Consider the following 26,769-nt stretch of genomic DNA (forward strand, 5'->3'; position numbering starts at 1 on the left):
AAAATTAAAGACAGAATCTAAATGAGGGTTGCATTTGCTTCCTTGTAGAATGACTTGCAAATCTCACACTCAAAATCCAATACCCTTTTTAAAATAAAAAACAAAATGTTTTGAATCATTATTTTGGAAAAAGAATCTTATTTTGAGTTGCATTCATAAAAAAAGACTCGTCAAAATCTAGAAAAACACGTGCAACATATGACTATTAGTAATGATAATGATACGAGACTATTGGTAAAAGAATCACCTATATTGTTGGGTGACATAGTATATATTATAACAAATATAACCTTTGAAAATGTCACAATCCAATAGTTGCCACTAAACCCTGTTAATTTATGGGTTTAGCAGACAAAATGAAGTCTTTCTTTCATAAATATAAGACTAGAAATGAGTGAGTTCTTGGTCTCAACAACAATACCATTGATGGTCTCTTCTTCATTTTTGCTCCCCACCACTCTATATCTTCCTGCAACCACATAAAACATTGGCACACATAAGAACAAATCTGAAAACATAAAAAACCAGTTTCCCAAACTAAAAAAAAAATGGTTTTTACCTGAATCAATGAGTGTGTTGAACACACTTAGATGCACTAATACTAGCACTTTTCAATAAGCATTTAGGAGTATTATTAGGTTGGCTACAACCATTTTTAATAACTGGTCTATATCCATATGCAGGTTCGGGTTTTTCCCGTGGAGGGCTCTGAAGAGCTGCGCGGCCAAGTGAAGCTGTAGAGCTTTTCTTAGTGTTACTATGATCATTTTGCTCGGAATCATCGTCTATGGGGACACAAATCCGTTCCCTGAAGAAAACACAAGGTTTAATTAATCATTAATGATAAATCAGAGACAGTAAGAGAAATTATCAGAGCATAATATCTTGAATAGTTACCTAGGTAAGGAAGAAGCATGCTTTCTTTCAAGTGGACTAGTGCTTCTTTCGCCTTTACAATAGTGCTCCTCGAGATGGGCAAATTGTCGCTTGAATTGATCAATTCCGCTGAGTTGACATAAATTTGTATTATGTTAGTTGTTGAAACCGTTCCCAAAAGGGCAATTCAAATAGTCAGCAATGTGGTTTATTTCCACAAAATCTAAAGTTAAATTCCTCTTGGATACTTGTACACATTATTGGGGAAGGCAAGGAACTTGGTTTATAAAAAATCATGTTGGCATCATTTGCATTAACTAGAATTTATGATCTTCCTTCAAGAAAGAAAAGTAATAACAAATGCTCCTAACTCCCCCCTCCACCACACACACACACACACACACACACACACACAAAACAAAAACAAAAACAAAAAAAAAAATGTCAAGGCAGAAATGCCATGGACGGATTGTTTGGCAAAATAGTCTTTTTATAATTTTTTGCAAAATGATTTTCAAGACACACTTGGCAACCTGTAGAAAATTCACGACAAGTTGTCTAGAAATCATTTTGCAAAGTGACACTAAAAAATGATCTGCTTCAACTAAAACTTATAATATAATCACCCTGAAATTACAATCTTCCAAGCATTCTAGTTCTCTCCAAGAATTACCTAGACAACACTTCTCTAGATAGGTTCGTACACATTCGGCTCTTCTATTTATACAAAACATCCCCATGTAGTTAGTAACTACCTAGAACATAATGTTTAGTTACCTCATAATTCCCTATTCTAAGTTATACAAGTCTAATTATTCTTTTCCCTTCTAGAATTGGTAAAGCGTAACATTGAATTGGCAAGGGAATCATTTTTTTTTATAATAAAAAGGTATGTTTACATAAGCAACATATTATGATTAAGTCATTAATATGAAAAGAAAAAGAGAGATTTCTCAACCTTGGATACATGAAGCCACTATCGTCTGAACCTTGGAGGTACTCCTGCAACATCTTCGGATGATACTCTAAAATCTGTATGATTCAAATGTGTGTGAATAAGAGAAGGATTGCATAAGAGTTCAACTAACAACCTACTCAACAAACGATCACGAGCTGTACCTCTCTATATATTAGCTCTCTTACGTCGTCTTTTATTAATTTCTTCCTCTCAAAATCAAATTCAAGCTTTGGGATGGGTTGTCTAGATGGTTCATTTTCCAAGTTCGCCAATCCAAAAAAATAGGGATCTGCCAATGCCTGTAAATGAAACAATCTCCTTTGTCAGGAAATATGTTTTTACATGCTTTTAGGGAACAAAGCTATGCTTAAAAACTGTTTCAATAAAGTCTTATCTCTTCAGCAGAAGGGCGATCTTTAGGATCAAAGGCCAGCAGACGTTGAAGTAATCGAAGAGCCAATGGATCCGCCTTAGGGAACTTTTGTGACAAAGGAGTTGGTTGCTTTTTCCTCATCGAATTCAGATATCTCTTGGCCTTTTCATTCCGAATCTGCAAAAGTTGTGACGGATTCACTTTGTGAGATATGTAGAGAATAACCAGATGAAAACAGAGGACTACTTACTTTATATTTTCTATTAAGACCTACCAGAATATATATATACATTATTTATATATAATTATATATATCTACACAAAACTACACTAACCCTTGCAATTGATTCCGCAGAAGGCGTGCCCATCAAATCAGTAATTAGCTCCAATTGATTCACCACATTTTTTCCAGGAAACAATGGTTTGCCAGTCAGCATTTCTGCAAATATACATCCTATGCTCCAAATATCTATAGCAGGAGTATACTGCAAAAAGACAGTTAACAAAAAAATCTCAAAAGTCCATTCTACAATTAATCCTTACAAATCAAATAACAATAAGTGAGGTATGAAATTTAAAGGCAATGCTAAGTAGAGAGAATTGTGGATTTAACTGAGAATTTGAATTGAAATGCTTACAAGAACCAAAGCCATATGGTTATTTCTAAATTTCTCTCTTTCTTTTTTTTTTTAAGAAAAAAAACTAGGATACCCGACTAACCCTACAAGACAAAGAATTTATAACAATTGCTATGTAGTTGTTGAAGAGGGATTTGAACTTCAGTGTTAGATCTTGTGGAGAAAACTACATGCCTAACCTAACCATTTGAGCTACCTCTTTTGGATTGTTCCAAAGTTCTCATTAAGATCCAAAATATAACCAAAGTTGGACAGATTGAAGGAATCTAGTGATGGGTAAATTCTGCAATACAGGTAATGCAAAGTTTTTTTCTTTTCTTATACTATATTATGATAATATGCTTTGAACAATTCATGCAGTATATCATCACTGAATGCATAGAAAGAACTCAAAATGGCAACATTTTGGAGAGTTTTTTGGGGCAATCAGAGACCATAAAACCTAACTGGACATATCAGTGCTCGCAATTCCTCTAGAAATATAATAGCAAAATGGCAATATTTGTAAATGCCAGTTTATTTATTTAGAGATCAAAAGCCCTCAATAGTGTTACTACATGACATGAAGGTATCAAACATTTAAGTGAGTGTTGCTCCAAAATGATTTCCAGAATACAGAAGATAATTTTTGTCAAAATAGAAAGCATGTTTGCCTAAGATACCTTGGAGAAGAAAGAGCCACAGAGTTCAGGGGCACGATACCATCGAGTTGCCACATAATCCTTAGAAAAATGAATAAGTCAGCAAACCCAAGTATTTAAAATATGCTGCACTAATGTGAGTTGAAAGTACTAGCAAAACCGCAAACAAGAAAAGTTCTCATAAGGACCCATACAGTCCAAAAAACCGTAGATGGGGCATCATTAAATGCTGCCCGGGCAAGGCCAAAGTCACAGATTTTCAGTTTGCAGTCTGCATTAGCTAGTATATTTTTCGGTTTCAAATCACGATGGAACACATTTGCTGCAAGAAAACGAAAGGAATAATAGTTAGAGCAAGTCTTGAAGTATGCTATGATACAGCGAGGGAAACAAAGAGGAGATTCTAACCGGTATGTATGAACTTCAGAGCTCGAAGAAGCTGATAAAGGAAAAATTGATGATGCTCGGGAGTGAGATCATCATTTGCCTTAATGACATGGTGAAGGTCAGATTCCATCAACTCAAACACAACATAGATATCTTTGAACTCTCTTCGACACGGAGGCAGCATAATGTGTTTGATTTCGACGATATCAGGGTGGTGCAGCATCCGGAGGAGCTTTATTTCTCTTAAAATGCGAGTGGCATCCGAGACATGCTCAAAGACATCCTTGATCTTCTTAATTGCTACTCTCTCTCCAGTATGAGTATCAATTGCAGAAGCAACAACACCATAGCTACCTTTGCCAACCACTTCTTGGATTTCATACTGACTTGCTTCCCCATATTCTGTGAAAAATTCTTTGTCAAGCATATTCTGAATTAAATGAAGCTCTCATTAGTAAACTCTTAGTGAAAACTATAGAAGGTGTAGGAGCAACAAAGCATGGACAAATTATTAACTTCAACATAAAAGTGTTTATAATATATATATATATATAATATAGTCTTTGAATTTTGTCCTATTTGTGAACAGATCCCATTATGTACTTTGTGTTTTATTTTATGTACTTACTTTTAGATTTAACTTGCTTTATGTTTGGCTTTATGCACTTAGGCTTAGATTGATTACAAACCAACCCAAAGTACATTCAATCTAAATTTAATACAAAAATAAGAGTAAGCACAAAGTAAGCAACGAGATCTGTCCCGAAAGGGACTAAATCCTTGCCATATATATACATATTCCCATGAGAATACAATGCAAGCTTTTATACAATGAACAAAAATTAGAACAGGTAAGCTTGTGTTAAGCTGAACAATAAAAGAGAGAGAAAATCAAATCACAAACCTAAATAGAATAGAATATGCATTATGAATATTATACTCATGGGGCCATTTAAAACTAATCATTTTATTTGATTACACATTCATTAGTTAATATTCTAAAGGCCTAACAGTCAAAATAGATCACATAATCAATACGGGTTATTAAATCTAACTGCAACTCAACCCATGTCATATCCATAGATGGCAAAGAGTTAAAAATCAAACCTGCACAATAGAACAACATATGAAACAATTTCATAGACAAACAAAAGAAGAGAAGAAGAAGAAGAAGAAGAAGAAGAAGAAGAAAGAAAATATTTAACTGTTTTTGTATGTTCTTTTTCTTAGAAAAAGAATCACAAAAGAACCTCGCTGTTTGTGCGATAACAAAGAGACCCAGAAAGCACAAGTTCCTTGGAACGCCACCACTCTTCAGATGACAAACCAAATTATAAGAATCGATCAATACAACCATCTATTTATATATCTCTACATGTAATATTATATATACACAAACCAATAATATGAATCTGTCAAGAATGAGTTCTTTTTAGGAATGAGTGATCATCCTTACAAGGAGATGACAAGATTAAAAGAAAGAATCAAAGTCAATACGCTTTATATAATATATTTAGAGAGAGAGCGAGAGAATGATTCCAAAAATGAGAACTTTGAACACAAGAATAATAATAATAAAAAAGAAATGGGTGGGTGTGAATGGTAATGGAATTGAGAAAAGGACGCAACTTTATTAATAATACTTCCAAAAATTCTCAAATTGCGTGCCCTATCCTTATCACTTGCAGAGGAGAGAGAAACAGAAAGAAGGGTTAGGGTGAGGACTAACCTTAGGAGGGTCCATGAAGGCGACTCTGGGAGTGGTTCTCTGGGGTACTTTGATGGGCTTTAAAGAGCTGAAATCAAACTCTCTGACCACAAATTTCAACTCATCTACAGCTACTGATGACGATGATCGCTGAACGGTGTCGTTTTGGGAAGATGATGAAGAACAAGAAGTAGAAGAAGAAATACGTTGAAACCAGCGAATCAAAGCTTCCATATGATAATCTAGGAGGTGATGCACCAGATCTTACTCTCCATCCCCAACATTATCGGCAGACTGAGTTCGAATCTATAGTGTATCTATCTATGTATCTATATAATCTCTTTCTCTGTTACTTTTCTGCTGCTACTGTCAACAAGTTTGACTCTTTATCTCAGCTTTTTTCTCTTTACTTTCTTCTTGGAGGTAAAGTCCAAATTTTTTTTTCTTGTTTTGCAAAGTTACCCCTCATATTATTTTATTTATTTTTTTTACACTGCTAAAAAAGGAAGATAAAAGTTTGGAAAGAAAAAAATATTTGTTTGGATGGAAATGAAAGAAAAAATGTGGAAAAAAAGTTGTAGGGTCTTATCAATATTTTTTTTCCATATTAGAGAGAAAATTGTAAATAAATTTTTGGGTTTATATATTTATTTTTACCATGTTTTTTGTCTTATTATTTGTTTGGACTTTGTGTTTTGACAAATTATTTTTTGGATTCCATATTTTGTAAAATGGTTAAAATAGAACCTTAAACTCAATTTTGATAAAGAAAAAATTGAATATAATAACACAGTTTTTAAGCAGAATAGTTTTATTTTTGTTCTGGATTGTTAGTTTGGTAAATTATTTGTGATTTTAGTTGAGAAAATATTGACCAAAATTGAGTTTAAGGTTCTATTTTAATCATTTTACAAAACACAAGGTCCAAATAAATAATGAGACAAAACATAGGGTCTAAAAAAATATAAACCTTAATTTTTTTTGTAATATCCATTTAAATAAAATTACTTGTTTATTGTTAATTTTAATTTTAAATAATTTATAAAAAAAAATGTTGTAATATTAATTTTTTTTCCTTATTTACGTAGCATCTTTATCTTTTATCCCTCATTATTATTATTATTATTATTTGAAACAACATGATAATCCTATTTTGATAGTCATAACATAATCAGTAAATAGCACTTGCATACCTTAATTTATTCTACTTGTATTGCTAAGAGCAGACTCAACGAATGAATGAGCTAAAATAGTTCGATTTTTAAAATTTTGAAGAAATAAAGAAAAATCACACTCCAATAGGTACCGCTCCAATAATAAATATGTAAAATACATATACATTTTATTTTATTCGATCCATTGTTGTTTTTTAATTTTTTAGACTCTTCTTAGCTAATTAGTTAATGTTAGAGCACTCACAATAGGTGATTTACTTTATATTACAAAATATATTATCAAAACATATATTTTTTATAATTTATCTCAAATTTTTACATTATACCATATATCAGTTTTTTTATTTTTTATCTATATTATTTAAATATTTTATTCATTTTAAGAAATAAAATAATTAAATATAATAGTATCACACTCATATATATATATATACAAAAGTTTATAAAAAAATAATAAAATATTTATAGCTTGATGAATAGTGTTTCACTACATACAAAAAATATTATTTATTTAGGTAAAAAAAATATAAGTTTACGTCACTTATGGAATACTATTTAACCATTTTTTTTTCATTTTTTCAATATATAAATTCATATTTTTTACTACATGTTATACTTTAGTCCCTACATCTATTTTTATTTTAAGAAAATGTTAAACCCTTTTTTTATAGGTGATAGAAGGTAATAAATCAATAGGGAAAAAAAGTCAATGAAGAAATTTGTAGTAAAAAAATGGAGGCCACTAGTTGCAAATGTGAAAATAAAGAGGAAATAAAGACATCTTGGATTGATTTTAACCCAAATAAGACATATTGGCAAAACATGAGAGTAAGCATTTTTTTTTCATTTATACCCTCAATGTACAAAAGATGAAGAGTTTGTTTAAAAAAAAAAACTAAAATTAGGTGTAGGGACTAAAGTTTAGTATTAAGTAAATAAAAATTTATGTACTTTAAAATCTAAAATATAGACCCAAGTGATATAACTAAAAATATCGACCTAAGTGTTATTTACTCTAACATGATTTATATGTGCATAGCTATGAAATGGCTAACAAAAATATGTTATTTGTTGCAAAAATTTGATGGCATTCATTTATTTCATATCCCTAACTATTAATGTGCATCTATTACATACCTAACTATATGATTAGTAATAATAATATTTATTACTTAATATATAAGTATATAAGTTGGTCCAAAAACTTATGCTTAAATACTTAATTATATATGTCATGTCTAATTATTTGATGGCAAAATCAAATTTGATTTGTTGTAGTCATTAGGATTTGGTAGTTATCGCATACAATGTCGACATGTGTGGGATACTATATACAAAATATATTATTTTATAAAATATATATATAAAGTGATAATTTTTAAAGTTTTAAATCATTTATATATGTAAAAGAAAATTGTATTTTTCTAAAATTTGAGATCTTATTGTGTCGGATCCTAAGTAGAGGTATGGCTCGCCTGTACTCGTAACGGATGTCATGTAGATAATGGAAATATTATATAATAATGAAAGTATATAAATTATTTTAAAAAATTAACAAATACTAAGTACCTATTATGTTCTTTTTATAAAAAAAAATTATCTTTATCACATGGTAGTCATTGGCAACATAAAAAATAAGTTTTCTGTTGGGTAGGCATAGAAAAGGTCCAAAATGATATGCTAAAAAAATAATTTTAAAAGGATAAAAAGAAAAAGTAAAATTAATTATATATATTATAAAGTAAATTAAACATAAACAAACAAATTACGGCCACCCGCCCTTTTTTTTCTCCTTAAATATAGGATGAGATATTGATTTATTAAAAAAAACAAAAAACACAAGTAAAACAAAAATCAATATAAAAATAACAAATAAAGGGGAAATTGCCCTATATACTTTAAGTTACCATGTTTTTTTTTTTTTCAGTTTTACCATTTTTTCACTTTTCATTTTTATAAATGTTTATTTTCAAAAGGTTTATATATATATATATATATATTTTCTTTAGTAATTATTTTTCTCTCTACCTCATCATTTTTTATTCTATATTTATCTATTTTTGTAAAACTTAGAGGGTGTTTGGCACCTTAACTAAAAATCTGTTTTTTGTTTTTAAAAACTAAAAACTGTTTTTTGAAAATAAGTTGGGGTGTTTGTCATTGTTTTCAGAAAACAATTTTTAAAAACAAAGTTACAAAAAACAGAAAATTTTGAGAACAACAAAAAGTTGTTTTCCATTGTTCTCAAATTTTCTTAACTTTCTCACTTCTTATTTTTCATCATTTTTTCTTTCAAATTATTTTATCTTATTATTTATTACAAACTCTTAAAATATTTTTCTCTTTGTAAATATATTTGTTAATTTTTTATTTAAAATTTTAAAAAAATAAAACTAAAATTTTTTTTTTAGAAAACATTAACCAAAGATCTATTGTTTTTTGAAAACTACAAAAACAGTTTTCTGTTCTCATTTCTGAGAACAAAATTTTGAAAATAAAAAATAGAAAACAATACCAAACAGGCCCTTACTATACTCCAATTTCTAAAAACTTTGATCCATACTCCTCATTCTGTTGGGTTATTCATCATAATTTATTATGAGTTTTGAATCATTATATATATATATATATTTGTTGGGATTGTCAATAATTTCAATAATGCATATTGGGTAGTCTCGTTTTGTTCTTTGAGACTACTTTTAATGTTTGTTTTAGAAAGTTTAGTCTTATAAAAAAAATTACTTTTGCTTCAAGAAGCGATAAAAAAAGTATTTTACATATATCAATTCATATCACATCTCGCTTTTTGAGTCTCTTAAACATTACTTTAGAGGCATTTTTTCTAAATTCGTTAGTCTTCCTATCTTTACTAGAATATTTATTGGTTGGTTGAATAAAATTATCAGGTCTCCTTGAATCCCCATTTTAGTATTCTAACTTTTATTGTTAATTGATGTCATAGCTTCAGGGGAAAAGTCAAAGCATATTAGTTTATATTTTTCTTTATAAATAGAGCATCCTTTAGCTACACAACAATTGAGTCTATATATCTGATTATTGAGAAGAAGATAATAAGTGGTTGAATTGATCAATTGAAGGGTGTGTTTATGAAATAACACGCTAGTAAGAAATGAGTGGAAGTTATTCTTCCTTAATAGAACAATTGAATAGTGTGTTTGTGAAAGGGCATACTAGTAGAAATGAGTGAAATTTATTTTTCATCTATGTCAATTTTTGCATATGAGGTTGCATCTTATGTTGCTGAGGTTGCATCCAAGAGGTTGATCCAAGTTTTTTTTTTCTAATTATTTATCAAATTGACAAAGCAACCAAAACAACATCTAAATCAACCTCGTATTAATTAAAGCAATTTTATGCAACCTATGAGTTCAATGATAAGAAGCTTATTATGCAACTTAGGCAACTTAATATGTAACATACAATAATATGATGTGAAAATTACAACAACTTAAGCAACCAAAACAACCTTATTATGCAACTTGATATGCAATATACACCAATATCATATGTAAATTAAAGCAAATGAAGCAGCTTAATATTCAACATACTGCCAGTTAAGCAACCTAATATGTAATATGCAATAACTAATATATTCATTTCATTATTATGCAACTCATGTCACCTCAAATGCAAACACATTCAATCCATGACAACTTAAAAACACATATGCTAATTTAATCCTTATGCAAATCATACAACTCACTATAACCTCAAATGCAAGCCTAATGCAACCTAAAACAACCAACTTCAAATGTAAGTTCATGCAACTCAATGCAACCCTATACAACATATGGCAACTTAAAGTCATGTGCTAATTTCATTATTATACAACTCATGCAACCTTAAATGCAAGTCCAATGTAACCAAGAATAACTCATTGCAACCTAAAATGCAAGCACATGCAACCCAATACAACCCATGACAATTTAAAATCTCATATGCTAATTTCATCCTCAAGCAACTTATGCAATACACTGCAACCTCAAATGAAAAGTCAATACAACCTAAAACAACTAGCTGCAACCTCAAATGCAAGCTCATGCAACACGTTGCAACCTCAAATGCAAACTCTGTTATCCAGATTTCCGGATAGCGTTTAGATGGATAGCCTCGGGGAAGCAGAATTATCAAAGTCTTTCACGAAAGGTGACCAGAGCTCGCGGATGGACAGAAAGGCTTCGCCTCTCCCGTTTAGTGTCAAGCTTACTCTTTCAAGCAACCGCGACACGGAAGCTCGTCAATTCTCCCGGACTCCCGAAGGGATATCCTTCGGGGAAGGTTCTTCCAGGAGAAGCTCTTCAGGTTACCTTCGCGGATACAATCCCGTGCCTCGCACGAAAGAAGACCAAGCGGCCGAGTCATGGAGGAGGCATAGTTGGAATGATATCCACCTGACACAGGATCCCGCCTGACATGCCTGACAGGTCGAGGCCGCACACATCCCAGCACGCCTAAAAGTACCATTTCGCCTACTGTTCCGCTGACAGCCTGGAAAAGACAGTTGCCTTTGTGCATTCCCCATACTTTCATGTAAATATACCCACATAGAGTCTGGTAGCCAGGCGACTACGGTAATTGTATCCCCTATTTATGGCTGGTGTAATTAAGGCTCAGGGGGGCAGAGTGAAACCCTAATCCAAAACCCTAGCTATAAAGACCTCCTCATTTTACGATAGGAGGGGGTCAAGAAATTAGAGAGGAGGAACTCTGCCAAAAATCTCTCTAGCTTCATCTTCTTCAAGAGAACCCGAGAGAAACATTGTGAGTTTGTGAGGGTCTTATACACCAGCCATTTCACTGTAATTCACTACAAGTATAATAACATCGACTCGTGGACTAGGGCTCGTTAACGCCTGAACCACGTAAAAAACCTGTTTGTTTATTTATATTTCTGCACTTCTACAGTTCTTATCTTTTTATTATTTTGTTTGTATTCGTTTCTGAAAAACTCGGTAAACAAACTCAATGCAACCCTATGCAACCTAAAATGACTCACTACAAACTCAAATCCAAGCTCATGCAACCCATGACAACTTAAAATCTCATATGTTAATTTAATCCTAAAACAACTCATGCAACATACTGCAACCTCAAATGCAACCCCATGCAATCTAAAACAACTCACTGCCACCTCAAATGCAAGCCCTTGCAACCCGATGTAGACAACTTAAAATCTGATATGCTAATTTCATCCTTAAGCAACTCATGCAACATACTGCAACCTCAAATGCAAACTCAATGCAACCTAAAGTAACTTTTAAAAACTCATTTGGAAATTCCATACGTATATGGAACTCATGTAATACACTACAACCTCAAATGTAAGTCCAATGCAACACAATGCAACCTAAATTAATTTAAAAAAAAAAAAACTCATTTGCAAATTTCAACATGTTAAGGAACTACAACAACATTATTATGTAAGTTAATCATATTAAGTTGTTTAACAGGAACTACGCAACCTGTTAAACAACTTAATTACTATTTTAAAGCAATTAAGTCAATTTAGAAAAAGCAAGGTTAAGCAACCTTAATCAACATAAAGTTTCATTTTATGTAGTTGCAACAATTTCAATCCCAGTGAAGTAATAAGAGAAAATAGAGAATGATTATTTTATATGTGACTACTTTTCTTACGTATAAAAAAGCAAGTAAATTTTGTATATGTAGATTTTATTGTATATGATGAAATAAGTATGTTCTTCATATGTATATATATATATGATGTATAAACAAAGATTAATATTGATAGGACATCAATATCATGATAAAAATATTCTATTTGAATAGATAGTGCACTAATTACTTTTGTAATTTTTTTAAAACGATTAAAACAGATAGACAATTTTATTTCATATCCCGAACGAAGTTTTTCCAGCATATATCATGGGCTGAAAAATAATGTTTAAATTTGCAAGTTGCACGTAGACAATTTAGCACCGTAGTTTTGCGTGAGATATACCATAATTTTTCAAACAAAAAAAAAGTTATGCATTAACAAATCATATTTTTATACACTGTATAAATGCACTAAAAGTTTTTTTATATATGTATTAATAAAAAAATTCCAATTAATTATATAGAAATAATATAAAAAAACAAATAAGCTAAAATAATAATAATCAAATTATAAACATATTCTTTCAAATTAATAAAACTTGATTAAGATAAAAAAATATGGCATAAACCAACTTTTATAAAAAAATATGAGAAAATAAACTCATAAAAATAAAAATTCTTAAAAAAAACCATATTTTTACACATTTTCCTCTATAATTAAAGAAGGTCGGGCCTAGCTATTGGGCCTAGCCCCCCTCCCCCCACTAAATAAGGGATTCAATATTTTAAAATTTCCATTTTTATATACGGTTTAGAAAAATATCGTTTTTATATACATTTTAGAAAAATACTACTTTTCTATATATTAAATAAAAAATATATATTTAGCCCCATAATTTCACTTTGTCTTAGGCCTCCACTCCATTACTTTAGAACCGGCCCTGAAAGAACAACATCATTAGCATTTCATTATTTTGGCTTAATTATAGACTCCTTCACAGGCATCTACTTAAGCAAATATTGATCAATATTTGGAGGCCTTTTGGGGTAGAGACCAAAATCATAAAAATTAATGGTTTTAGGTTTTAATCTCAATTAATATCCGTTATTAGCACTGATCATAACATTAAAAAAGAGTGTTAAAACCATAACAGACCATGCATGCATGCCAATAATCTGATTCAAGATTGTGACATTTACATTATGAATACTCTAAAATAAAATTACATCAAAACCCCATTTTTAAGAATAGTCTCTGGTCTATATATACTCACTCAACCAATGCTTACTCTAGTTGAATCTAATCAACTCATCAACCTCCTCTCTCATAGCACTTATTTTCTCATCACATCTTCTAACAAGATGAAAAGACTCAAGAAAAACTTCCTTCTGAGAACAAATATTAGTATTTGAAGAGTAGATGTTGTTCATAACATGTGAGCACAGCAAAATCATCAGGAAGAGTTGAAGCATTAAATATTCAAATTCAGCTTCATTCATGGATAAGACTACAGCTCCTGCCTCAGCTACCACCATTTTTTCTTCTAGTAAAAACAGTATCCGGTACACCACCAAAGGCACCTTCCCTTGCTCTTGTTTTTTAAGCTCTTGAAGCTTTGTGATGATCTCCATTGGGTACTTACTAAAAATAAAAACCAGATCATTAACCAGAACAAAGATCTCTCTCTCAACATAGCACAACCACTGCAACAACTCATGATTAGCTTCCTCCATCTCTACACCGAATTCACTCGAGTTTCTGATCTCGTTGATCACCTGCAAGAACTCACCAAGATTGCTCTTAATTTCCATTAGATTTCCATCAATCATGTAAATAATCTCTGCCGGTGACCTGTGATCAGTTGACAAACACAAAGCTTCTTCCTTCTTCAACTTCCTTATGATCATCTCTTCATGTTTCGCCCTTTCAAGATTGTTGAATCCATAAATCTTCATCAAAACCTCAGTCATACTCCACTCCTTCACTTCCTCTTTACAAGAAAAACAAACTCTTTCTTTAGTATCAAGTCTCAAAGCCAACTCTTTCATCTTCTCAGAATGAATGTCAGCCTTTGTAATCCAGTTCTTGATTTCATGCATCACAAGTAAGAGGACTTTGTCGTCGGTTATCATCTCCCTTGGAGGGAGGAGATTGTGAAGTTGGTCTTGGAGAAGTTGTAAGTGGGTGTAGTCTTCAGAATCTTGTGGATCAAGTAATTGAGAGAAGATCATTATGGTCCTAGTGAAACCCCTCTTGAGCAATGAATGACTGTAATTGAGATGGTTGAGTTGTTGAGTTATGGCATTGAGTTTGAGTTGATCACCATTTTCCTGGTTCTGTTTGGTGATTATCTCAACCTTCGAATCTTCTATCCTCTTGTCCACCATTTTCACTGCACCTAAGAAACTTGAAACCATGTATTGAAAATAAAGATAAAAATTGAGATTAGCCATGGGAACAGAGAAAGAGAGAGAGAATTTGAATAAAATAATCTGACTTCAAGAATATGTATATTTATATATACACTTTCTTGGTGAGAAAGTAAAGGGTTTGTTATATCTTGAGGAATTAAAGGGTTAGTTATTTCTTGAGTAATTAAAGGGTTCGTTATTTCTGTTATGTTCAATGTACATTTAGTTGAGAAAAAAATTAATTAATTTTTTAAGAGTATTTTAATGAGTTTTGCTCGATTAGAAGTTTAGAAAGAATGAGATATCGTTGTTGTTCAAGAGGAATAATAATAACAATATAATAACCATTATTGCTCTTTTACTAATTATTTTTATGCTTTATTTCTTGTTAATAAAAAGTCATTAACTGACAAACACATAGCATTATGTAAATGTCCAAACAGAAGAAGAATGGTTATATTCTTATTTCACTCTCAGTATTAATATTAGCAATACTACCATCACAAAAAGATTAAACCACTAACAGAGCCCTTTCTTCTGTTTTTTCCTTAACTCAGTCGAAGTGAGACGGTGAATAGGTAAGGTGGGAGTGGGTAAAAGAGGTGGGGAATGGTCTGGTTTGGAATGGCTTGGTTGAGATTCTAATTGAAGGGTGAGGTGGGGTGTGGTGGAACTGGATGGTGTTTGGGCAGGTCTATTAGTGGACTGGTTGGCAGAGTGTGAAGTCTGTTATGTGTCCTCTGTTCGGGCTTTGTAAACTCGAGCTAACTCAAAGGACTCCATCAAATAAGGAGGTCAAGAAAATAACAGTTCTCTATGGATTTTCATATTTGAACCTGAAATGAGTAAAATAATCAATAGAGGTTCAGAAATACCAGTTACCTTATTTATCAAATCTTCAAACTTCAAATGCAAACATCAACGGTAGTGGTTTGTGTCAGCTTCGAAAGAGTACCTTGATGGTCTTCATAGCAGTACTATCTTTGTGTACAGCTCTAACAAATCTCAAAGGCAACTATTTTCTCTTCTCATTAAGCATGGAATGATGGCTGCCCATTTTTTCATTCCACATTTTGATCTCTTGCATCACAAGTATGATTCGTGGTATGAAATATTGACTATTATCTGAAATCAAGACACTCGAAATACAGATCATAACATACTCAGTCTGATCGAGTTTTAATTCAAAAAAATCATCTCAGAAAAATTCAATCACTGGGAATTCCTTAAGAATGAAAATATGTAATCACCAGGCAATAGAGTTCTTCTCAACCACGTCTATCCATTCCTTGGACATTCTCAGACCTACTCGTATTTCATTCATTTCAAGAAAAAGGATTCCACACATATTTCATGCTACCAGTAATCACCACAAGAACAGATACCATTGCTAAAGTGATGAAATCGGCTTGAATCTCTTAAAACGATGTTGCGTCCAACAATCTTTGCTATGAGCTTGATGGAGGAATGACAATCGCCACATACACGAAGGTTCTTCATCACAGTTATTGCACTCCCCTCAGGGGTACTAACCAAGCAAAATGCAATAGCAAGCCTCTCACTATGGTAAGACAACATCTCTTCCTTTTGTTCAGCCTCCACATCATGCAGAGCAAACTTCTGATCAGGAACATAACCACATTCCTTCAACCTAACTCGCAACCAATCTAGTTTTCGATATATTTTTTCACTGAGTGGATGAGACCTATCTCCAGAAAGAAATTCATGTCTGAATCCCCTCAGAGTGACCCAACTAGAGCCTGGTTGTTTTACAACACCATTGTGCTTCATCATCATTCGAACTCTTGAGACATCACTCCATCTGTTTGCAGAAGCATAGATATTCGACAACAATACGTAAGCAGCACTACAATGTGGTTCCAGCTCAAAAATGTTCTTTGCAGCTCTTTCAGCCACATCCAAATTAGAATGGTTCCTACAAGCGCCAAGTAAAGCTAGCCATACCATGGAATTTGCTTCAAAAGGCATGTTTCTAACTAACTCCTCTGCTTCTTCCAACTTCCCACATCGGCCTAAGACATCGACCATACAAGAATAGTGTTCGCGCTTCACCTCAAAAGTTTTCGCTTCACTAAAAAATTTAAAAAAGCCTTTTCCTTTCTGTAACATCCCGGAGTGGCTACAAGCAGAAAGCAAGCCCGTAAATGTGATTTCATCTGGCACGACCCCCACACGCATCATTTGGCTGAACAGAGTCAAGGCCAATGTCCCACAACCATGTTGTGCGCATCCCATGATAACGGAATTCCATGACACAATGTTCTTCTCACCAATCCTCATAAACACAGAAATCCCATCACTTATATTACCATATTTACTATATAAGACAATAAGAGAATTACCCACAAATACATCAGTTCCCAAACCTAGTTTTATAGCTACTGAATGGATTTCCTTGCCTCTATCAGGAGACTCCAATGCACAAGATGCATTCAAAGCACTGGTAAAAGAAGACTGATTTGGAAGGACACCCAATTTCATCATATCTCGAAAAACTTCTAATGCATTTTCAGGCTTGCCATTCAAGGCAAATCCAGTTACAAGGGCTGTCCAGACCGCCACATTTTTGTGCAGTTTTTCTTTGAAAACCTTGCAAGCACTCTCTACTTGCTTACAATTTGCGTAAAAGGTTATAAGAGAAGCAGATAAAAACTCGTCAAAGAAGTAGCCTAACTTGACAATTTGACCATGAATTTTAACACCCAAATATAAAGCCGGTACTTTTGCCGAGGCAGTCAAGGCACATACCAACGTGGTTGAAGTGGGTTTGAAACCAGAACACATCATCTTTTGGAAGAGAGACAAAGCTTCATTACTCTTGCCATTCTGTTCAAGTCCACCGATCATCGAAGTCCACGAAATTACATTACAGCAAGGCATTACCTCAAACAAGTTAACAGCATCTTCCACTCTACCATTACTAAAATAACCATGTACCATCGAATTCCAAGCAGCCACATCCCTCGTGGGCATCTTATGAAACAAGATCTCAGCCATCTTAACTTCCCCAAACAGCATCAACCCATGAATCATTGTCGTCCAAGAAACAACATTCTTTCCAGGCATGTCATAAAAAATCTCTGCAGCCATAGATAACTCCCCACAATCCAAACACCCTTTAATCATTAAATTCCAAGAAACTGCATCTCTAACCGGCATTTCATCGAACAGTTTCAATGCATCATCCAACCGACAATTTCGAGCATAACCAGATATCATCATCGAGTACAAATACACATTCGGATAAGGAATTTGATCAAACACTTCTCGAGCTTCATCGACTCTTTTATTCCTAAGATAATCTGAAAACAACAACTTGTAATTGGGATCACTCAATTTGGCATAACTCATCAAACCCATAAAGCTTCCTAAGGATTTAAGAGAAGGTTTAGAAGAATCAGAGTTTAGGGTGAAGGAGAATAAGACTGAGAAACATGACATTCTCATCGATCGAAAATGGCCAGGAAATCTCAGCATCTCTAAAGATTAGTGACAGCAGAATCCTAGTTTTTAAGTCACAACTTAACTGTTATTTAAATGTGGTATTTAAAGGATCTGAAAGCTTCCAAGCTGAGAGCTTTCTGAGCTACATACACAGTCTGCTATGTTCACACCAGAGCTCACCACCACAAATAGATTTTCCCAATACAAAAGAACAATTCCCCTGATATAACCCATTTTCTCAACTTTTCATAATCAAAACTAGGTGTTTGGTTATGAAACTCAACTCATTCTTTCAACATCTTATAACAAAATGAGAGGAAACACTCACTGCCTGCCTGTACAGATAGCATTTTCACACTGATTGTATGAGTATACACTTAACAGAAGTTGTCAATCCATTACCATTTCGCTTCATCATCAGCTCCATCCATTGCTATGAAAAAGTTGTAAAGCATTCCAACTTCACTGGAAACACAGCAACAAAATTAATAATAAAAACTAAAGCAAACAAGAAATGCCCAAATTGTGAAGAGAAAGTCTGAGATTTTTACCAACAAACAAGAAATGACTCCTCAAAGTCAATCACACACACCCAGCCACTGAAGGTTTCATCAGCATTGTTCTATTGCAGCACAAGTCAATTTGGCAAATTATTTGCCAGAAAGATCAGTAACACCCTCAACGGGAGCATGAAAAAATAAAAAACCAGTCAAAAAAAAATTATTTATTCAACTTCAAACGTATAAGTATATATGAAAACACCCTCTTAACATAACATAGCGAGTAGAAATAATATCATTTTTAATTTAAAATTAAGAAAAAATAAAAATGTTGGACAAAATCTGTGTGGGTAATTTCATCAAACAGTTGAGGTGCACAAATTTATCCATGCTTGGGAAATAATAACCAACCAGCAGCAACTATAAAAGACAACAAATTATGTAATATTGCAACATTTCATTGAAATCGGTGCAACTATAAAAGACAACAAATTACGTAATATTGCTACATTCCCAGGAAGAAGGACGTATATTAATACCCAAACTCCTTGTTGAGGCCATGAGCAACAGCAGTTGCTGCTTTTCCTCCACCATATCTTTTGTTAAAATCCTCCTTAATTCTTTCCAGGAAAGCAATGGGAATTTTCCTACCAGCAGATTCAGCTGCAACTACACAATAGGCTGCAAAAGCCAACATAGTAGAATTAGAATTGTACCTCATATAATAGGTATGAAAATTGTCAATTATTTGCCAGACACTAGAAATAGTTCTGGAGAAACAAAATCAGTCTATTTAATGGAACAATCCCAAATTTCTTATGACATGTACGAATACATATGTTCATTGCTAGCACAATCACTAATTTTCCCAGGAACTCCATTATGTACCATAACTAACTAGATTTCTTTCTCATTGCCTCAGTCACCTAATTTGATTGTACCCACAAAATCAAAGAAAAGTTCTAAGAATAAAGTGAAGGTGCCATTTAAGATCTCTGGGCATCTACCACAGCTGAAGCTTATAACACATTCAAATTTTTGTTAAAAATCTGGGAACTTATCCTAAAACCTTCTCAGAACTCTGTTTTGAAACAAGTATTGTCTATAGAAAAACAGACCAGGCAAAAGAAACCCCCAACTAGATCCAAACCATTAAACAAAAAAACAAACCATTATGATCGAGATAAATACAAAATTTTCCAGGCGACAAAACTTTTTTGGAAAAAAAAATAAAAATTAGATTGTCGAAGCTGCTCTTACTTAAAGACGCCTTGAAGGTCAGCTATTCCTGGGCGTCACGTCCTCAAGATTAAACATAATTAACATATCTAAAATGGTCCGTCAAATCCTTGGTTAGAAGAAAATCAACGTAGACTCCAAATGTTTCATTCAAATGGGTTGAAAATAATGACTGTAAATAAGAATCATGACAAACTTACACGGTTACACGGAATAACTTGAAAAATAGCCCGTTTTAGAATTAGTTAACTAAAAATAGCACATTTCTCATATTATCCTTAAAATACTACTAGAAGTCCAATGTAAAAATCTCAATCTTTGCCTCTGTCGTGTCATTTACTTTCCTCTTTAAATAATATTCCACCGTCAGTTCCACTAGACCACTAATGAGTAGAATCATTAATAGTTTAATTATTAATCAAAGAGTTTTAAAAAGTAAGTAAAAATGAAAGAAATTAACTTAAATTATGCATAAGTGTAATTTCACCCCTCAATATTGAGGCCCAAAAAATCCAATGAGATGAGCAAACCATAATTATTTATAATATAGAATAAATAGTAATTTTACAATTTTGTTCTAGGTAGGTTACGTATTCACGAGGTGACCATGATGATATGGGTAGAATAATTAATAATTTTATTTCTCTTGACTACTATTAAATTGTGACTTATTTTATTAAAATTATTTTTTTTAAGAATAATTTTTTTGAAATAATAATTATATTTTTAAAAATTAAAAAAAATAAGAAAATAAACAATGTTAGAAGTTTTAAATTAATTAAATAAATTTTAAAATACTTAAAAATTAAAAATTAAAAATCTAATTAATAACAAATAACTTTTTTTTACAATATAAAATAAATATATCTTAAAATAAAAATTAAAAATAAATTATAAAACAAACTTTGTTCTCTTTTATCCCTTTCGTCTTCATCCTCTTAAATTAAATTTTTTTTATGCCTTTCGACATTCACTCTCATCTTTAATTAAATGTTTTTTTATTTTAGTATTTATTTTAATTTTTTATTCTAAGATAGATTTATTTTATATTATAAATTAAAAGAAAAACTAAAACTAAAACTAAAAATATTATTTATTATTAATTAATTTTTTTATTTTTTTAAAGATTTGATTATTATTTTTAGAAAAAAAATTAATAAAAGGAATATTATTTGGTAGCGATCAAAGTTCAAGAGGCAAAATTGCTAATTATTTTACACATGTGTCACATCAACAGACAAAATGCAACATCATGAATTTGTTAGCTATCTAGGACGACATCATGAATTTGTTAGCCATCTAGGATGAAATCTAACAGAAGTTTCATATTTCACTAACGTGCATAGTTCGGGAGTAATTTTTAACATCGCGAACCAATCAGAGATACGATCATATAATTGTCATAATTTGAAGAGTAAAAATATTATTTATTCTATGACATAACTATTTCCCAAGAATTATTTTTGTCTCTCTCTTTTCACAAGAATTATTTTTCAAGAACGTGTCTTTTACAAATTGAATATGTTTACATATTATTAATAATAAATTAAATTGAATGTATAATTCTTCAACCACTTGAGTCCAATATTAATTTCAATTTACACATACTTTCTTCATCATAATTGATGAATAATGTATACTTGAAATTCTTAGTTTGTACATAACCTTTGTTTGATGACTTTTGGAAACTAAAAATTATAAATTAAAAAAAAAAATATATATATATATATATATATAGGGAAAAAATGAGAATCGAGTGTCCTAAATTTATTTCATTAAAATTATAAATTTTTTATTTAGCTTTTCTTAAAAATTAAGTTCATTGGTAGTTCAATTTTTAGTAGATATTGGCTAACATTTAAAAAGTATATATAATATAAAATAAAAATATATTTTAAGAAAACTAATTAGTTCAATTTGTAATTAGGTTGTTTTGTTTGGATTAATTTTTTAATATTATCTCTAACTTCTTGACAAAACCACATAATAAAAATAGATTTATACCATATTAGATCCCTATATTATAACTAAATATCATATATAACCTTGAGTGTTTAAAAACTTCATGCCTAACCATACAATCATCAAAATAGATCATAAATAATAATTAAATTTTAAAAAATAATCTTATTCATAAAAATAATTAATTAAATCCCTACAATCACTGGATTATAATAAAATTTTTAATAATATAATTACTGCATCATTAACCAAAATAAATATATTCTTCACAATTTAATTATTATTATTGTTGACAAAATTCCATATAATTAATTTTAAGTTGTTTTTTTAGATGAGATAATTTTTTATTTTAAAGGTTTGAATTATTATAATTTGAATTTTGTAAAAAAATATTATTTTTATTTGTTATTTTTATATTGATTTTTGTTTTACCTGTGCTTTTAGTTTTTTTTTAACAAATCAATATCTCATCCTATATTTAAGGAGAAAAAAAAGGGGCGTGGTCGTAATTTGTTTGTTTATTTTTAATTTACTTTATAATATATATAATTAATTTTACTTTTTCGTTTTAACCTTTTGAACCTTTTCTATCTCTACCAAAAAAAAACTTACTTTTTATGTTGCCAATAACTTTGTGTTTGTGACTGGTGACTGCCATGTCATAAAGATAATTTTTTTATAAAAAGAACATAATGGGTACTTAAAATCCTATAATTGACATTTTTATAGAAATATCTTTTTTTTTAAGATAAATTGGTTGATTTAGTTGTTTTCTTTTATTATAATTTTCGGAAATATTTGTTTTCCCTTATTACAAATTTCAGAAATCCACTTTCCCTTTTTGTGAATTTTGGACAATAATGTGCTTCCTTATTTAGCTTATATTGTCTCATTTTGTTTATAAAAGAAACAAAGTATATTGCAAATATTCGGTACTTACCCAAAGTTGTTTTTAGATAATTTGCTTATATATTTTCGTGCAGCTTAAGGATTGCAATCAGGAAACTGGTTCTTAATGTCATTAATTGTTGTTTCCTTTTTGAGCTTGTTTTGATCCGACACAGGTCTGAGCTGTCCCCACCGATATCGCATCTGTCGGATCAACATTTTCTAAATAAGGCAACTCTTAGACAATCAAGAATAATTTCTATGATTCTTGCCTTTATTAGAAGAATTATTTCTCAGCCTTTGTGAGCACGAAAAATGACTCTATAAATAGGGCTCTTAAGGCAGTGAGAAAAGTGAACTCTTTGGTGCATTATTCGTGAGCTTTATTGTAATATTTGAGAGTTCCTCTTTTTATTCAAGATCATAAGTATTCATGTGATCTTGTAGAATTATGTGTGTTTAGTTTTTTAGTGGTGAGTTTATACCATGTTCATGAGTGAATACGCATTGTAATTTGAACACAGTGTTTGTAGTCTTCGGGAGAAGATTTTTTACAAGCCTTGCATCAGGAGGATGCAAGCACTCGCTGACCATTGAAGGGAGTTCAAGTGGTTGAGCGTTTCAATCAAGATCAGATTAGTGAAGAGAAGTACAACAAGTTGCGGCAAATCTCAAGAGGGAGTCTTGTTTTGTTTAAGTCAATGTTTTTGTACTTGTGATTCTTTATTAATTGGTTTTATTCTCTGGGCGTGGCTCCAAGGAGTAGGTTATCCGAAAGGGTTTCTGAACCTTGTAAAAATTAGATGTGTTCTTTATTGTTTTGCACTGTCTTTTTATTGTGTTTAGTTTCTGTCGTGACAAGTTTGGTTTCTGTCCCGACAGAACTGTATTCTGTGTAAACAGTTAATTACCATTCCGCACTTTAATTAATTCATTTGGTTTAATTAATTTGGTAATTACCAAAAACAGAATTTCAATTGGTATCAGAGCGGGTCACTAAACTCTTAGTGCGATCTTGTATTTTTCCGTTTGTTTTGTGCCTTGTGAAGTGTCTATCTTTGCAGAAGGTGAATCTATAACTAGCCCTCGATTGCTGAATGATACAAATTATCCATACTGGAAAGTAAGGATGAAAGCTTTTATCAAATCCCTTGATGAAAGGGCTTGGAGATCAATATTGACCGGTTGGACACCACCTGTCGAGACAGATTTGAAATCCGGTAAGACACAGGTGAAATCTGAACTTGATTAGTCTAATGAAGAAGATAAATTGTCAATTTATAATAATAAAGCTTTACATGCAATTTTTAATGGTGTTGGTGAAAGTTATATAAAATTGATTTCATCTTGTGAGTCTGCCAAAGATGCTTGGAAAATCCTTCAAACTCAATTTGAAGGAACCACTGATGTTAAGCGATCTAGGCTTGAAATGTTGACCACAAGATTTGAAAACCTTCACATGTCTGAAAATGAAACCCTCGCTGAGTTTTATGAAGAATTGTCTGACATTGCTAATGAATATTTTGCTTTAAGAGAAAAGTTTTCTGACTCTGTTTTGGTTAGAAAAATTGTTTGATCTCTTCCTGACAGGTTTCAATCCAAGATCACAGCCACTGAGGAGGTAAAGAACCTTGACACCTTGAAAGTTGAGGAATTGATGGGATCTCCTCGAACTTTTGAACTTAATTAAAAGATCCGCCAAGAGAAACCAATTGTTGTAAAGGAGAAATCGATTGCCTTGAAATCTTCCATAGAGAAAATGGAAAGCTCAGATGAGGAAGATGATGATGAAATGATCTTGTTATCGAAAAAATTTAAGAAGTTTATGAAAAAGATTGGTAACAAGAAAAACATGTCTAAATCCTCCAAAGGTAATAATTTTTCCAAACCTTTTGAATCTACTAATAAAAAAGGTATTCAATGCAGGGAGTCTGAAGATTTTGGACATATTCAATTTGAATGTGCCAATACCATAAAGAAAAATAAGAAGGTCTTGGCAGCCACTTGGAGTGACAAGGAATCTGAAAGTAGTGATGAGGAAAAAAATTATAATCTTGTCTTAACTTCAGTTTTTTCTTGCTTACCTCTTTCTGTGCAAGTGAATGAGAACCTTGTTTGTTTAAATAATACTATTTCAACAGATGAGGGTTCCCATGGTAATTTAAATTAATCCAATTTGGATGAGGATTCCTTGAAAGAATCATACAAAAACATGTATGATCAATGGTTGAAAGTATGTTCAGATAATCGTTTGATGGCAAACAATAACTAAGATCTCAAGAAAAGAAATGAGGAACTTGACTCTCTTGTTAAAAAACCGCGTCGAAAACTATTCACGAGTCTATAAAAGTAAAAAGTCACACCGATAGAGTTTAAAGTGAAGTCCTATAAAATAATTCTCTTATATATATTTTAGTAAAAGAGGTCTAGAATATTTAATCTTTTAAAAATATTATAATTTTTTTGTCGGTAAATATAAAAAATATTTTTATACTCAATTTTTTTTTAGTTGTAAATATATGTAATGTTTTTAAAATGTTGCATTTTTATATTTAATTTAAAGTATATTTCTCAGGTTAAGTTTGAATTTCGGTTATTTATTAAGTATAAAAAATAATATTTTAAAAATATTAAGTATTTATATATCATAAAAGAAAATGATTATAAAAGTATAATATTTTTAAAACATTAAATATAACTACCGTAAAAAAAATATAATATTACAATATTTTAGAAACATTAACTATTTTACTTTATATTTTTAATATGATTGTTTGATAGATGTGAATATTGTGTCAAAGCCTATACATGGCTTCTCTGACCTACATGGTGTTTTGCATCATATCTCTATTTAATATTTTGTAGTGATTTTTTAATTTTTTATTTTGTGTCAAGGATAAGTAAATTGTTTAGTTAAGATAAAATAGCTTTGTCTTCCAAAGCTTGAGCATTTATGCACATAAGCCCATTTCTTTGTAATGTGTTTTGCATTTATGCAGCACTCAGTGCTTATTTTGCTTTTTTATACGTGCATAAAATATGTTGTTTAAATTCTAATTTTGATACCCTAAATTATAAGAATTTCTCAAAAACTTGTGGAAAATCCTTTATAATTACAATTTATCCATGTCCAAAATAAGAGTCCTACTAGAGAAGCCCCTAAAAATATGTATTCAACAATAAGGATATGCTTTTCTCTAACCAAAACTATACTCTACTATGTAATTATTTGCTACTTTTACTCAGTCTTCGACAGCACACAACAATAAAAGGATGTCTCATTTTTCTAAATACATGTTTTGAAAAACAAATTGATTTATAAATTACTTATTAATAGGGGCTTTACTTTAAGCCCTATCGGTGAGATTTTTTAGTGTTATCAACCTGCAAACAGTTTTTAGCATGATTTTTTTTATGACCGTGTATATTGTAGTTGTTTAGAGCATCTTGCAAATTTTCAAAAAAATTCATATAGTTTACAATATCGAAAACTAGGTTCAAACATGTTGTTTTCCACGCGCATTAAAGAAATCAATCACGCGTGCAACATGTTTGAACTTAGTTTTCGGTACTGTAAACTATTCAGAATTTTCTAAAAATTTGCAAATGCTCTAAATAGCTACAATATACATGGTCATTAAAAAAAATTACGCAGAAAACTATTTATGAGTCGAAAACACTAAAAGCCCTACCGGTAAGGCTTAAAATGAAACCCCTACGAAAGAATTGTCTTATAAATATATATCTACTTTTGCAAAGTAGTCCCAAACTCACTATTCTGATACAAATATGTAACATTTAATTATTCCCCGAAATAAACTTACAAAATAATAAAATTAAATTCAATTTAGTTTCTACCTTTTTTTTATAGTGTATTGGCAGATTCGGAATTATTCCTACAAATAAGCCTTTCTAAATAACTCAATTGAGGGTAATTAAAAAATGATGTCTAGATTTCAATGAAACA

The 26,769-nt window shown here is 31.2% G+C and overlaps 2 protein-coding genes across 8 annotated transcripts; both read right to left on the reverse strand.

The window, feature by feature from the left end:
- Positions 1–231: 231 nt before the first annotated feature.
- LOC133801938 (mitogen-activated protein kinase 9-like) lies at positions 232–5,939 on the reverse strand. 4 transcript variants are annotated; one of them, XM_062240164.1, is made up of 11 exons: positions 5,603–5,935; positions 3,895–4,303; positions 3,681–3,808; positions 3,508–3,567; positions 2,543–2,692; positions 2,229–2,384; positions 1,996–2,133; positions 1,835–1,908; positions 898–1,005; positions 560–808; positions 232–469 (listed from the first exon to the last, which is right to left on the reverse strand). In XM_062240164.1, the coding sequence occupies exons 1-10, from the start codon at positions 5,813–5,815 to the stop codon at positions 565–567; spliced, it is 1,680 nt and encodes a 559-aa protein (XP_062096148.1). In that variant the 5' UTR covers positions 5,816–5,935; the 3' UTR covers positions 232–469; positions 560–564. The 4 variants fall into 4 exon arrangements, with proteins under 4 accessions (XP_062096148.1, XP_062096151.1, XP_062096150.1 ...); XM_062240167.1 differs by lacking the exon at positions 5,603–5,935 and adding an exon at positions 5,124–5,420; XM_062240166.1 differs by lacking the exon at positions 5,603–5,935 and adding an exon at positions 5,079–5,420.
- An 8,664-nt stretch (positions 5,940–14,603) lies between these two features.
- On the reverse strand, positions 14,604–20,101 carry LOC133802260 (pentatricopeptide repeat-containing protein At5g46460, mitochondrial). Of its 4 annotated transcripts, XM_062240530.1 has the most exons (6): positions 19,974–20,101; positions 19,253–19,394; positions 18,765–18,835; positions 18,616–18,678; positions 15,631–18,071; positions 14,604–14,743 (listed from the first exon to the last, which is right to left on the reverse strand). In XM_062240530.1, exons 4-5 carry the CDS (start codon positions 18,638–18,640, stop codon positions 16,105–16,107), a joined length of 1,992 nt encoding a protein of 663 aa, XP_062096514.1. In that variant the 5' UTR covers positions 18,641–18,678; positions 18,765–18,835; positions 19,253–19,394; positions 19,974–20,101; the 3' UTR covers positions 14,604–14,743; positions 15,631–16,104. The 4 variants fall into 4 exon arrangements, with proteins under 4 accessions (XP_062096514.1, XP_062096512.1, XP_062096511.1 ...); XM_062240528.1 differs by having other exon boundaries at positions 15,631–18,678; XM_062240527.1 differs by having other exon boundaries at positions 15,631–18,678; positions 18,765–19,394.
- Between the last annotated feature and the right edge of the window lie 6,668 nt (positions 20,102–26,769).

Source organism: Humulus lupulus, chromosome 9 (assembly GCF_963169125.1).
Source record: "Humulus lupulus chromosome 9, drHumLupu1.1, whole genome shotgun sequence".
In the NCBI taxonomy this organism is placed as follows: Eukaryota; Viridiplantae; Streptophyta; class Magnoliopsida; order Rosales; family Cannabaceae; genus Humulus; species Humulus lupulus.

Bases quoted from the DNA above. Each gene is read 5' to 3' on its own strand.
- LOC133801938 (XM_062240164.1), bottom strand. From the start codon at position 5,815: ATGGAAGCTTTGATTCGCTGGTTTCAACGTATTTCTTCTTCTACTTCT. The intron at 2,134-2,228 runs ATAAGACTTTAT...TTTCATTTACAG, and splicing joins ATCGCCCTTCTGCTGAAGAG to GCATTGGCAGATCCCTATTT. The intron at 1,006-1,834 runs GTTGAGAAATCT...ATGTCAACTCAG, and splicing joins AGTGGCTTCATGTATCCAAG to CGGAATTGATCAATTCAAGC.
- LOC133802260 (XM_062240528.1), bottom strand. From the start codon at position 18,246: ATGCTGAGATTTCCTGGCCATTTTCGATCGATGAGAATGTCATGTTTC.